At 35.1% G+C, this 15,689-nt stretch overlaps 1 protein-coding gene across 1 annotated transcript in view; it reads left to right on the plus strand.

Annotated features, from left to right (window-relative positions):
* LOC107664631 (dynein heavy chain 5, axonemal-like) overlaps positions 1–15,689 on the plus strand; it is a 113,923-nt gene that overhangs the window by 89,037 nt on the left and 9,197 nt on the right. Inside the window, 10 exon segments of the mRNA XM_016455250.1 lie at positions 1,070–1,411; positions 3,004–3,076; positions 4,027–4,148; positions 5,235–5,384; positions 6,456–6,701; positions 6,853–7,072; positions 7,357–7,562; positions 8,982–9,185; positions 12,068–12,283; positions 13,265–13,487. Coding sequence (XP_016310736.1) covers positions 1,070–1,411; positions 3,004–3,076; positions 4,027–4,148; positions 5,235–5,384; positions 6,456–6,701; positions 6,853–7,072; positions 7,357–7,562; positions 8,982–9,185; positions 12,068–12,283; positions 13,265–13,487 — 2,002 coding nt within the window.

The raw sequence follows: 15,689 nt of genomic DNA on the forward strand, positions 1-15,689 counted from the left end.
TTGGCGTGGTTAACTCTTAACTTTTATAAAGAATATCTCTTTGGTTTTGAGACTTTGGTGTTTGCAACTTTACAGATCTTCTTTATGCACCAAGAGCTTGTAACACTCCAAAGAGAAAGGAACATTTGAAATTGCATCATATGACCCCTTTAAAATGTTTTAAACATTCTATAAACATTCTATCAGTGGCATGGGGGCAGTCGTGGCCTAATGGTTAGAGAGTTGGACTTGTAACCCGAAGGTTGAGGGTTCGAGTCTCAGGTCCGGCAGGAATTGTGGGTGGGGGGAGTGAATGTACAGCGCTTTCTTCCACTCTCAATACCACGACTGAGGTGAGACCCTTGAGCAAGACACCAAACCCCCACCTGCTTCCTGGGTGCCGCAGCAATATGGCTGCCCACTGCTCTGGGTGTGTGTTCATGATATGTGTGTGTTCACTACTGACGCCACACGTCACTTCTTCTTCTTTCAAATAATGTATTTAAGTGTTAATAAATTTGTGCTGTCTGAAGAAAAAAATCTTAATTATGTAAATGTTTTTATTGTCATCAGAAAAAAAAAATCTATTTTATACACTGATTTATATATTAAGGTTCATGGATTTATTTGGACCGCCTTAAAATATATCGAAAATAAAAATGTGGGAATAATAATAATAATGTATTACTACTGCATAATCACATTTGAATATTTTAGAATAATGAAAACAACAATAGATATAACTATATACAATATGATAGTAAGTGTATTACTACAATATGATTTTTGGGTTTGTTTGGCTTCCAAAAACATCAACATGAATGAAAAGTGGATCAGGGCTGTATAGCCCCAAAAGAACATTTTAGACAAGTTAATATTATTTTATTATAATTTTGTTCATGTCATTTTGTCCCTGAGCAGTGGCATGAAATGACTTTTTAATACGTTTGTGTGCTAAGCTTACACTGCAAGTGACATAAACAAAACATGCAAATAAATCATTAATCACAATAATGTGTATGACAAGTAATAGCCAAATTATAAAGTGTGTGTGGTGAGAAATGACTGTGTGATGTTTCTGGATTGTCAGGAACTGGAGAAGGAGCGGACTGACCTGCTGGAGGATGTCACAGCCAATAAACGTAAAATGAAGGAACTGGAGGATAATTTACTTTTTAGGCTAACTAGCACGCAGGGCTCCCTGGTGGATGACGAGAGCCTCATCACAGTGCTGGGAAACACGAAACGCACTGCAGAGGAGGTCACACAGAAACTCCAGATTGCTGCAGAGACTGAGATCCAGATCAATGCGGCCCGCGAGGAATACAGACCCGGTGGGAGCTTAGAGCTCGTCTGTCTTTTAGTGATTAAATTGTTTTGTTTTTCAACGATACATCGAGAAATTTGCTTCATCTCTTCCTCTAGTTTGTTAGTCTTATGATGTGACAATTATTGGAATTACCACAAGCTGTAAAACTTCACGTATATAGAATCCTTCATACATCTCAGATGATCCAATCACAAGTGCACAGAGCTAAATACAAGTGTACATATGGTCCAAGATATTTTGTGATCGGACTGGTTAACCACATTCAGAGGTGAAAAACAGAAACTATTGCATTTGTACTGTATATGCTAATCAGTATCAAAACTTCCCAGACTATATATATATATATATATATATATATATTTTATTTTATTTTTTTTTTTTTGTGAGCAACACTTTTTGTATACACTGACTTTTCCAGTAAATCATGAAACACTATATAGGGGTCAAATCAAAGAAGTAAAAAGTGCTGTATAGGCTTCGTTTTAGGTCCATATGCTTATTATAACCTAATTAATTTAATGATTGCGCAAACATTTTTAAAAATTAAGCAGACTATGTGGTAAACAGAATCTTTTATTTTTACAAGTTGTAATGTCACACTGTCAGTCTGATATTATGGTATGCAGTGAAATTTATCCTTCAGAAATGTGTGCACCTGCTGGCACAATCTGAAAAGGCAATTCAAAACTTTTAAAACTTTTTATCATGACATGCCAGTACATATTACGATTTACAAGGCTAATGCAGTACATTGTGTGGTGCATACTTGCATGAATTGAGACATAAATATAGCCACATTTTTGGAAAGAATGTTCTAGGTTTAATCACTGATCTATTATAGACCAGTGGGTTCACTACAGTATGTGATATATTTCAAAAGTATAGCCACAAGACTTAAACATACCATATTAACATGAGACTGGAGTGGGAATCACATACTATGAAATGTTATATAAAATTTTTAGCTCCTGTTGTGACCATGTAAATCTGGCAAACATAGCAACATTCACATGATACATGAAAGGATAATATAAATGGATATGCAGTAGACAAAAATGTCTGCAGTGTTTAAATAGACCAAAAATTAATTATCTTAATATCGTATTTCGATCACTCCAGGACTATTTAGAGAACTTATCCACACAAATAGCACATTTTTGTACAAAATAATTCTCTATAAATTGTTTAACAAACTGCTTTTGCTATGGAAAAACTTGCATGTTTTTCTGAGAAATGAATAGAAGTTATTCTGTGGTAATCAATAGTATGCCACAGATGTTGTTGATATAGCTTAACTTGTATTGGGCCCAGAATTTCTTTGTTAACGTACTCATTAGCACGTAAATTAATATTATCAATCAACAACAAATTCATACATACAGACAGTGACAAGAGATGGTAATTTCTAAATGATTTATAAAAAAAAATAAAAAAACCCCTGGTCTTTGGTATATTGAGGTTTCAAGCCAAAAGCACAATAAAGAGAATAAGGAGAGAACAGTGTGTGGTTTTGCCATTAGAAGCTTTTGTGAATACCTTTTTTTCTGGGTAACATGCTTTCCAAAATCATATGTAATGGCTCTTTGCAATTTGTGATCTGAACATGTTGTTCACGGGGAGTCCTTGGTGAGTGCAGATTTATGAACTGCTATGTGATTATCATGCTGGTTCATGTGGTTTTGCTTTCGTAAAAGCTTCAGATCTTAAATTTAATCACTGAAAGATCAGGTAGCCTTGTGGTCAGAGAAGTGGCCCATTACCTCGAAGGTCTATTTGATTCCCTGTGCTGGCAGTGCATGTCAAGCCAGTTAATACCATTCTGCTCTTTAATGCACTCTTGTGAGAGCCACTTTCTCCCTCTTCACTGCACTGTAATTTGTCTCATTCTGTTCCGATAAGACGGGAGCTTTTCTTGAGATCATAGCGAGATATTATATTTGCAATAAGAGGTTCCTACATACACTGTATGTACCATTGCAATTAGTGTCCAAGAGCAGAGAAGAACCTCTTTGTTTAGGCAAGAATATTATAAGAAAAAAAGGTATTTTATCAATTCAAAAATAGGATAAAGTCAATATTTCAATTTTCTAAACTCAAAACAAGGCAAGACTAAACGCAAAACTATAAAATATAAAATAACCAGTATAACAACAAACAACAATATACAAGAGGTAAATACAGGAGTATAACTTCCACAGATATCAGTATGGGAGACTGGGGATGGTTATAACACTTTTTGTTTTAACACCTGTAAGTTTTTTTAACACCATTAGTCTCAACCTTTGTTTAAATTTTCGCACATTTATCTGATACCCCCAACTCTACCCCATTTTATTTCAAACAGGTTTAAAAAAATTACGACATTAGTTCTGTGATTTAACATTCATTAAGCTGTGAATCAAATTATAATTATAGTCTTACAAATTCAGTTGCCACCTCAGGAGAAAGATGGTCATATTAATAGGAATTTCATCCCTTTACCGAATTTCTAAGTTGTTAATTCTTACAAATGGAACTAATTAGCATGTGCACTTTTAATATTATTAATGTATACTACCTTACTGTTTCATGTACTTTAAAAAAAATAATGATATAGTATATTAAGCAAGCTATTATTACATTCTGAACATAGTCATCAACATTCAATAAGAGCTTCAACAAATAAATAAATAATCATAATAAGAACAATGCAGGTCTGTTTTCTTGATGTTGCCCAGGAGGTGCTTCGCTAGACCTGAAGGCCTGTCCACCCAAAGCTGCAAAGTGGATCCTGGACATAACATGGCTCAACCTGGTGGAGCTGAGCAAGCTGTGGCAGTTCTCTGACATTCTAGATCAGGTGTGCAGTCAGATACTTATACATACATGGTCTCTAAAAGGATCAGACACATCCACACATGAAAGACACACACACACACACAGAATATCTGTCGCTTTGAGCTCCCCTTCCTTATTAAATCTTTCTCACTGCTCCCGCTTTGCAGTAAACATGTCAATATTTGATTCATCTTGTCTACACACACACACACACACACACACACACACACACACACACACACATAGAGGCACAAATACATTCACAGCCACTCACACTGACGGCTGACACTGGCCATGACTGCCTGGGGGAACTTCATGCTCAATGCAGTGTGAAATGAGCTCACTTTGGCAAACTCTAAATCAATTACTTTTGGCTGAAAGAAATCAGATTAAAAGCCTTGTTTAATTAACCATTTCTGGAACACTACAACTACAGAAATACTGTTAATCTGCACACAAGATTGCATTATACAATATATGTCATGACATACCAGAAATCCATGCTATCCAAGTCTCATTATGTTTAGTCTTTGAATACGTTTTGATTAGACAAAACATTTAGAATATTTTTATTTTATGTATTTTATGTTTATTGAATTGTTGAAAGTTCAAACCATTTCATTGTAGATGCTATATAATATATTAAAGGGATAGTTCACCCAAAATTGAAAATTCTGTCATCATTTACTCACCATCATGTTGTCCCAAACATGACTTTTGTCTTCTATAGGACATTAAATAATATATTTTGAGAAATGAGATAAGTGCTTTTTGTCCAAACAATGGAAGTCAATGGTAACCAAAACTGAGAGGTTACCAACATCTTCAAAATATCTATATCTGCAGAAAGTCGTACAGAAGTCAAAGATAGCAGAATTAGCATTTTTGGTTCAACTATCCCTTTAAACATAATATATGTGTCAGTATAAATATATAAATCTACAAAGTCAAAAATCAAAAATGCCGTTTAAATTATGATTATTATTTTTTTGAAGTTGAATAGCACCCCACAGAACATGATGACTTCTCAAAACGATTTCATGTCATCTGTCCAAATAAGTACCAGAATCATTCACTTTTGTGTACATGTGTTCATGTGTATTTACAGATTGTGCGTCATGAGAAACAGTGGAAGAGCTGGTTTGATCGAGAAGCACCAGAGGAAGAACCAATCCCAAATGCATATGACCAGGCTTTGGACTGTTTCAGACGAATGCTCCTTATTCGATCCTGGTGTCCAGATAGAACCATTGCTCAGGTATGAATGAAATCATAATGAAGCCAGTGGAACAATATATTTGTATGATAGTTAAGCACTGTTCACTATTTTCTTGTTACTGTTTATATATATATATATATATATCTACTAGCAAATATATATATATATATATATATATGGTATCAGTCTGAGCCTGGTTTCTTCCAAGGTCTTTTCTCTACTGCTATCACCTGATAGAGTTTCGTCTCAGTTAGACAATTATCACTATCGATTTGTCTGCACTGACACTATCAGATGACAGCAAAACTTTAAGTGAATTGAGTTGGATAATATTGTCTTCAGTAGAGCTGCCTTTTAACTAGTTTCATAATTGATGAACTCTGCAACAATGGCAGTGCTACTGAACTGAACCGAATCAACTTTGAACTAAATTTAGCTGAATGATGACTATTGTTTTCCTTAGAGCCCCTTTTTAGATGAATGCTATTTGTAATTGATGAAATTTGTAAGATCAACACTGCCATTGAACTGAAATGAATCAACACTGAGCGGCTTCACAGCTAAAATTGAAGTTTATTTATAACGGTTGAATTTTGCAACACTGTTTTTTTTCTGTTTATGGCCCCACTTTATATTAAGTGGCCTTAACTACTATGTACTTAAATCAAAAAAGTAAGTATAATGTACTTATTGTGTTCATATTGTATTGCTAAACACTGTTGCTGCTATTGAGGTGGGATACAGGTAAGGTTAGGGACAGGTTTGTTGGTATGGGTAGGTTTAAGGGTGGGTTAAGGTGTAAGGGATGGGTCAACTGTGTAATTATAAATGTAATTACAGAAATGAATTACAGATGTAATTACATGCAGGTATTTTTAATATAGAAGTACAATGTAAAAACATGTATGAACACAATAAGTGCATTGTACCAAATTATTAATTTAAATGTAAGTACATAGTTGTTAAGGTCACTTAATATAAAGTGGGTCCCTGTTTATTTCTGGAAAGCTGCTTTGAACAAATCTGTATTGTATAAAGCACTACATAAATACATGTGATGACTTTTAATTGCTTCAGGCTAATTATTGTTTTCCAATGTGTAATTGAAAGGCACGAAAGTACATCATGCACTCAATGGGGGAGAGATATGCTGAGGGAGTGATTCTGGACCTGGAGAAGACCTGGGAGGAGTCGGACCCTCGCACTCCTCTCATTTGCTTCCTGTCCATGGGTTCAGACCCAACAGACTCAATCATAGCCCTGGGTAAACGACAGAGAATTGAAACTCGTTACGTCTCAATGGGACAAGGGCAGGAAGTTCATGCACGCAAACTTCTGCAGCACTCCATGGCTAATGTATGTACCACCATTTTTGATGTTGAAAGTACTTCTTTCCCAGCTTAAAATGCAGAGACAACAATAAGTCATTCATAGGCTGATTCCCCCAAAAAGTGCTTTGTTTTGTTTTGTTTGTTATGTATTTATTGATTTATTTATTTTCTGTTAGGGAGGCTGGGCTTTACTTCAAAACTGTCATCTGGGTCTGCATTTTATGGACGAACTCATGGATACAATCACAGAGACGGACAGTGTTCATGACACCTTCAGACTGTGGATGACCACTGAGGTCCACAGACACTTTCCTATCACTCTCCTGCAGATGTCAATCAAATTTACAAACGAGCCTCCTCAGGGACTGAAAGCTGGACTTAAGAGGACTTATGGAGGTGAGCCTGGCATCTCTGGATATTTAGTCTTTCTTCAGCTGTCAGGTTTCCATGACTCTATGTCAAGCTCAGGCTATCTTCAGATTTTTATTTTTTTTGTACTCTGCCTGTTTGAGATTAAAGATTCAACCATCACTTGAGGCTATTGATGTATTAGAAACATTAATGGAGCTATTGAAATCTGGGCTGGATGATTATTTTTCATGAATAAAAAAAGGTTTGTGTGGAATGTGTTAATAATAACGAAAGTCTTGAAATTGGTAATGCCTAATAATATCTTCCAGGTATCAGTCAGGATCTTCTGGATGTGAGTAACATGGTCCAGTGGAGGCCCATGCTGTACGGTGTAGCATTCCTCCATTCCACTGTCCAAGAGAGGCGAAAATATGGACCTTTAGGTTGGAACATTCCATATGAGTTCAACCAGGCAGACTTCAATGCAACAATACAGTTTGTCCAGAATCACCTGGATGATATAGATATCAAGAAGGTGAGAGTTGCATTATGGAGCAGCTGTGTTGCTGGTTTCACAATTATGGAATAAAAATGAAATCAAACAAATACATCATAAACTCATTCCAAAAAAAAGTTTTTGTTTAAAGGGGTCATATGATGTTGCTAAAAAGAACATTATGTTGTGTATTTGGTGTAATGCAATGTGTTTATGCGGTTTAAGGCTCAAAAAACACATTATTTTCCACATAATGTACATTATTGTTGCTCCTCTATGCCCCGCCTTTCTGAAACGCGTCGATTTTTACAAAGCTCAACGTTCTGAAAAGCGAGGCGGGCTCTGATTGGCCAGCTATCCAGTGCGTTGTGATTGGCTGAATACCTCAAGCGTGTGACGGAAATGTTACGCCCCTTACCATACTGTGATGCCGTGTCTCGGCACGACGAGACAAAACAAAACCAATAAAACCCATTACAAACGAGGCATTTTTTGCATCCAGTGGGGACATAATTACTGATTATAATGACTTGTACTGTCTTTTTACGCGTTGCGTTGCGTATCGCGTAGCGTAAACATAAAACCATGTCTGCATTGGTGATCGGAGAAACGACAAACAACAAGCGCGGCCGGCAGATTCGACGAAGGAGCGGCCAGCGGGATTGCGGCAACCACATGTGACGACCCCGGGCTGGACTCCGCTTCGACCACGATGAAAGCCAATCCGGCGATTGACAGCGCTAAGTTGATGTATTTCCTCAGTGACCAGCACGGATCAGCTCTAGGCATGACGAAGCGGATATCGTCCTCTTTTGGAAGGCCAAACAAAGCAGTTTCGCTTTCACAACAAAACACACAGCGTCTCCACGACATGGCGGCGGCGGCGGCAACAACCATACTACAGCAAGAATAAAAGTTACGCCTTCTTTCTTTGCGTGAACATTTGGGCGGTGTTATGCAAATCTTCCCACACAGTGACGTAGACATGTGGGGGCGTGCTTAAACGAGGTGTTTTAGGAGGGTGTAGACAAGTCTTAACTTTTATAAAGAATGTCTCTTTGGGTTTGAGACTTTAGTCTTTGCAACTTTAGGGATCTTATCTATTCATGAACAGCTTGTAACACTCCAAAGAGAAAGGAACATTTGAAATTGCATCATATGACCCCTTTAATCTGTACTGAGATTTAAAGATATTCTATAATTATACACCTTTAATCTTGTCACATGAACACAAAGCAACACAGGACTTGGAAGTCATTATGAATCTAGTCCAATGTCCTTTCTCTGCTTTATTATTGAAGTATGACATGAACATGTTTGCTTTTTCCACCTTTTACATAAATTGTATAAAGTATATGATTTACTTTGTCAAGGGTTTATGCAAAAAGTTGCCAAATAGACTTAGCACCTGGCATTTTAATTTGAATAAGTATTATAATTGAATATGTATTTTTACAGGGTGTGTCCTGGAACACTGTACGATACATGATCGGCGAGATCCAGTATGGCGGTAGGGTGACTGATGACTATGACAAGCGTCTCTTGAACACGTTTGCAAAGGTGTGGTTCAATGAGAACATGTTCAACCCTGATTTCAACTTCTACAAAGGCTACAGCATTCCCAGATGCAATAGCGTGGACCAGTATCTCCAATATGTGCAGGTAAGATAAAAGGTTCCAATGAAACTGCACAGTTGGTCCCTTTAGAGTCAGTACTATTTGTTATACAGGTTTTGTCACTAAATGGAGGTGGGAGATTGAGGTGAGACAATGTGTTGGAGGATAGACAATGGTGGCTTATTACAACACTGTGGGCTGTTGGCTGGATGGATTCACAACAGAGTGGCACCAGTAAACATTTACAATAAAATCAGCCAATACTGAGTACCGATGCTTAAAAAAAACAATAATAAAATAAAATAAATAAACTGCTCCAAGCAAAAACAAATTCCCTGTACATTCCCTAGACATACAGTGGGTACGGAAAGTATTCAGACCCCCTTAAATTTTTCACTCTTTGTTATATTGCAGCCATTTGCTAAAATCATTTAAGTTAATTTTTTTTCCTCATTAATGTACACACAGCACCCCATATTGACAGAAAAACACAGAATCGTTGACATTTTTGCAGATTTATTAAAAAAGAAAAACTGAAATATCACATGGTCCTAAGTATTCAGACCCTTTGCTCAGTATTTAGTAGAAGCACCCTTTTGATCTAATACAGCCATGAGTCTTTTTGGGAAAGATGCAACAAGTTTTTCACACCTGGATTTGGGGATCCTCTGCCATTCCTCCTTGCAGATCCTCTCCAGTTCTGTCAGGTTGGATGGTAAACGTTGGTGGACAGCCAGAAATGGACAGCACCTGAGTTAAATATATGAGTGTCACAGCAAAGGGTCTGAATACTTAGGACCATGTGATATTTCAGTTTTTCTTTTTTAATAAATCTGCAAAAATGTCAACAATTCTGTGTTTTTCTGTCAATATGGGGTGCTGTGTGTACATTAATGAGGAAAAAAAATTAACTTAAATGATTTTAGCAAATGGCTGCAATATAACAAAGAGTGAAAAATTTAAGGGGGTCTGAATACTTTCCGTACCAACTGTATATTAGGCAAGAGCTTTGCATAATGCAAAGTACCTTGCCATAGAAGTGTATAAGCTGTATTGTATTTACATTTACAATCATAAACTGTAAATCTAAATGTGTTATTTACAAAGGTATTCATTTCAAATTTTGTGCAAGTTCTTTTTTTTCCTCACTCAGAAGTCTCTGACAGTCATGTTAGCAATGGGCTTAACAAGTGCAGATGGTAAATGGTAATACCACTGTACAGATATACCAACAGCCCCCTTTTAGCAAATGAGCTGGGGTGAGTATATAGTAATTAATATTCATGACCCAAGTCGCATCTGGCACAGTTTGTATATGCTAACAGAACGTGAAGACCAAAAGAGAAGTCTGACAAAAATATATATCTTTATACTTCCAGTATAAAAAAGGGCCCATCTTTTGTCAACTGTAATGTAATCTGTATGCATAAAGCATAAAGCTGATTCATCAGCAATGAATATACATATATATATATATATATATATATATATACATACACACACACACACACACACTACCTCATAATAGTTATTCAGGTGCCAAGAGGAACATAACCAGACTCAGCCCAGTCAGCCCACTGGCCTCATTCCATTTGTACATTAAAAGCAGTGAGTCATGTAAGGCAGTGGCGTCCTCGTGAGAGAAATAGCACAGCTGCCGGCAGAGTATGCCTGATCTTTGTTCTGTCTGAGCTAATTGTGATGGATGTTTTTAGCCCCAACTCACAGCAGGATGATTCTCTCAGACTCAATGACAAATACAGTTCCAGGAGACAGTCTGTGCACTCATGGCATACATGCCACAGCATTGTTCAGTGTGTAACACTCTTATTACCATTAGTGAATGAAACCACATACAAAAGATCCTTGAGAAACATGCAAGACATTTTGCTTAAATAAAGAAAAAAAGGGGGAAAAAATTGTTACGCTAGCTTTCATTCAGCTGTGCATCTCTCTAATCACATGTTGTCTACAGGAAGCTTTGTGTTGAATGGAAATTATGATGAAAGAATGTATAATGCGCGATGACTTGTATAGCTGGTACACAACGCTGTATGCATGTATTAATCAACTAATAAACAACTTTAATCATGATTGCTCTTCAAAAAAGATGAGAGATTTGGGAAAACATGCATCCATTTATCAAAACTGATACAAGATGCTTTAGCTTTCATAGCTAATGAGAGTAAGCTTTCATAATGGTTGTTGATATCATGTGAAAATTGATTGCAAGACACAGTTTACAACTTTATTATTATAATATTTAACCCAATCATGGACCTTTATGCACTTAAAAAAAAGCATAGTTTAATTATTTGCATATTTTTTTTATATTATTTAAAAGTATGAACATGGTTTAAAAATGGCTTGCTGTGGAAGATTCAGTTAGTTAATTTATGTGATTGAAATAAATTGGATTTACTGATGATATATTCATATTCTGGTTATTGTGTATTTAGCGTGCATTTAGCACATTTGCTTTATTAGTATTATTAAAAAAACTGAATTCAAAATGTGTGAAGGGTTTGCAAAGTGATGACAAAGATGCATGAATTTGCTGCAGCAGACAGACAGTAGATTGAATGAGAAATTACAGGGATTAATGTAACTTTTTATTATGTTTTTAGAGCCTTTAGATAGATAGATATATAGATAGATAGATAGATAGATAGATAGATAGATGGATGGATGGAAGTATTATTAAAAAAACTGAATTCAAAATGTGTGAAGGGTTTGCAAAGTGATGACAAAGATGCATGAATTTGCTGCAGCAGACAGACAGTAGATTGAATGAGAAATTACAGGGATTAATGTAACTTTTTATTATGTTTTTAGAGCCTTTAGATAGATAGATATATAGATAGATAGATAGATAGATAGATAGATAGATAGATATGTTGATAAGTTGATCTGTTTCTCTCCTGCAGGGTCTCCCCACATATGACACCCCTGAGGTGTTCGGCCTCCACCCAAATGCAGACATCACCTACCAAAGCAAACTCGCCAAGGATGTACTAGACAATATCCTGAGCATCCAACCAAAGGACAGCTCTAGTGGAGGCGGAGAGACCAGGGAGGCGATTGTGGGTCGGCTAGCAGATGATATGCTGGAGAAACTGCCCCCAGATTTTGTACCATCTGAGGTAAAGCTTCAGACTGGGCAACAATGATGCAGCAAAATTTTGTATGGTTGATGGAGAGCTCAGAGCCCAATGGGAGCAAATAGCCTTTGCGGTCTGGAGCTCGAGTCCCGAGCGGACATTCTCAGGGTTGACGGATGGTGCTGAGGTCACAGACTGCCTGCACTAATGCATTTGTCTTTGTTGAGGCTCAAATTATGTTCTCAAACCAAACTGCAGGTACTTATGAAACATATAGGCAGTAATTGACTGCTACTCCCTTGATTATCTGCAAATTAACAAGGCAGCAAGAAAAAACGTGCCTTAGGGTGCACGAGGGCTTTTTGCTTTCATTATCTCTCACAAAAGCGAGAAGCAGATTTGTCTCAATCATGGGAGTTCCTAAAATATTTAAAACTCAGTGATGGAAAAAAAAATCACCATAACCTGCTTTCTGAAACATTTTAAACTATATTATTACAAACAGAGAATAGAATGAGTTGCTACATGTAAATAAAACATTGTGTCCTCTGCAGTGACCTCTAAATCCTGACAGTAAACTGAATTCTGAAGTGTTTGTTTACATTTTCTATTGATCATGGCAGCAGAACAACATGAAATTTATGGAGATGAGTTTTACAACTTCAGACAGACTGTATAAATAAGCACTTTTGATATTTAAAAGAGCTTAGATCATGGTGGTGAATCATAAACTATTACAATAATAAAGTATGCCAGATTTTAGTAGTCTGCTGCATCCTCAAAAACCTAGCACTCAGAGGACACAAACTGGGGAACTGCACCCATGCAAATTGCATCAGTACTAATATTTGTTATTGTCTCCACCAGCAGATTAATAATAAATAATACCTTCACTGAGCCAGATGCTAAAATAATGCAGATAGCTTAAACAAAGCTATGCAATGCAATGCCGTCTTAGCAAAAGAGGTGTGCACTTGTACAAAACGGCATCCTTTATTCATTCAGATTGCATCATTTATCCAGGTCAGAGAGAGATTGATGAGCATGGGTCCCCTTCAGCCTATGAACATTTTCCTGCGGCAGGAGATTGATCGCATGCAGAGAGTGATTGTTCTGGTCAGAAACACACTGAGTGACCTGAAGCTGGCCATTGATGGAACCATCATTATGAGTGAGAACCTGCGGGATGCACTGGACTGCATGTATGATGCCCGAATACCTGCACGCTGGAAAAAGGTTACAGATCGTTTCTTGTCTTTGTGATAATGTGTAATGTGTTGGACACACAATGTACACAACAAAAACATGAGCGCTTCACTTGTTTCTGCTCGTACATTTCATTCAATATTAATATATATACTGTATATATATATATATACACAGTATATATACTGTAGACTCTTAGCGGGTCCATTTTCCTATTTTTAAATAGCATATTGCAAATAGCATATTTAAAAAAATCAAATAATAAATTGGATATACAGTAATAATAAATAGGATATATATATATACAGTATATATATATATATATATATATATACTGTATATATATATATATATATATATATACTGTATATATATATATATATATATATATACTGTATATATATATATATATATATATATACTGTATATATATATATATATATATATATACTGTATATATATATATATATATATATATACTGTATATATATATATATATATATATATACTGTATATATATATATATATATATATATACTGTATATATATATATATATATATATATACTGTATATATATATATATATATATATATACTGTATATATATATATATATATATATATACTGTATATATATATATATATATATATATACTGTATATATATATATATATATATATATACTGTATATATATATATATATATATATATACTGTATATATATATATATATATATATATACTGTATATATATATATATATATATATATACTGTATATATATATATATATATATATATACTGTATATATATATATATATATATATATACTGTATATATATATATATATATATATATACTGTATATATATATATATATATATATATACTGTATATATATATATATATATATATATACTGTATATATATATATATATATATATATACTGTATATATATATATATATATATATATACTGTATATATATATATATATATATATATACTGTATATATATATATATATATATATATACTGTATATATATATATATATATATATATATCCTATATACTATTTATTATTATGTCCAATTTATTATTTGATTTTTTTTTAAATATGCTATTTAAAAATAGGAAAATGGACTCGCTAGAGTTTAAGGGCCAGATTTACTAAATGTGCAAAATGGGCAAAATAGCATGAGACCACAATCCCATAAAAGTGCCGATGGGAGTAGAAAGTTCTGCAGAGGATCTGCTGGCAATGTGTAAATTAAAGAACACAGACGAAGCCAGCTCATTTCCATAATGAACAATGCAAGCAGCACAACTTAATATAGGACCAAAGATAATCAGGTGCGGGAAATGTGCTAACAACACAGGTGCAAAATTGGTTAAGACACGCTTCTTTGGGCCGTTAAATAATGGTGCAAATACTAGTAAACTGACTACCACAGACCTAGTAAATCACCTTGCATGGTTAATTTAAATACTGTCCTCCCATGAATTTTGTGTCTGAATGGGAACCTCTTACAAATGCATATGCAGTAAAGCCATTTTCTTCACAAATTTTTCACTGTGTGTCTTTAGTAAATCCTGACAGTAGTTTTTATTTTTTTTTTTTTATGCCAGAAGAGGGTTTGCACTGGCGCAAATCTGTCCGTAATTGTTTTTGTCTTGTATGATGGATGTCATTTTAAAAAATGAATTTAAGAATTTAAGTTATACACTAAAAAACTTGCCCTCTTTCATTGCTCCTAAATGTCATCCTTATAATCAACCTATCAGTGTCAAAACATGAAAATGCTATTGCTGTGTTGTATGTCTTATCACTGAATGTAATATGCTAATTTATGGAATATGAATAAGTGCAAATGCGATTGGAGAGTTTCTGAGAAGGAACAATTTTTTTAGTGAATAAAGACTTATTTTTCGACCTGTTACACACACAAAGAGCTGTTTTATATAATTTTTATGGTGGTCATTAGTCGTTTTTATGCTTTGATAGCCCAGAGCAGAATGAAAACCCTGTCTTGTGTGTATCTGCATGTGTCGGTTGTTCAACCATGTGGATATGCCTTCAGCATCTCTATGAGATCTGGATTTGCTAAGTATTACTCTATCCTTTCTTTGTACATGTTAACTGTGGTTCCACTTAGGTGACTTTCTGTCTCTGTCTGTCTCTGTCTGTCTGTCTGTCTGTCTGTCTGTCTGTCTGTCTATATCTATCTATCTATCTATCTATCTAT

Source organism: Sinocyclocheilus anshuiensis, unplaced genomic scaffold (assembly GCF_001515605.1).
Source record: "Sinocyclocheilus anshuiensis isolate Anshui unplaced genomic scaffold, SAMN03320099.WGS_v1.1 scaffold621, whole genome shotgun sequence".
Classification (NCBI taxonomy): domain Eukaryota; kingdom Metazoa; phylum Chordata; class Actinopteri; order Cypriniformes; family Cyprinidae; genus Sinocyclocheilus; species Sinocyclocheilus anshuiensis.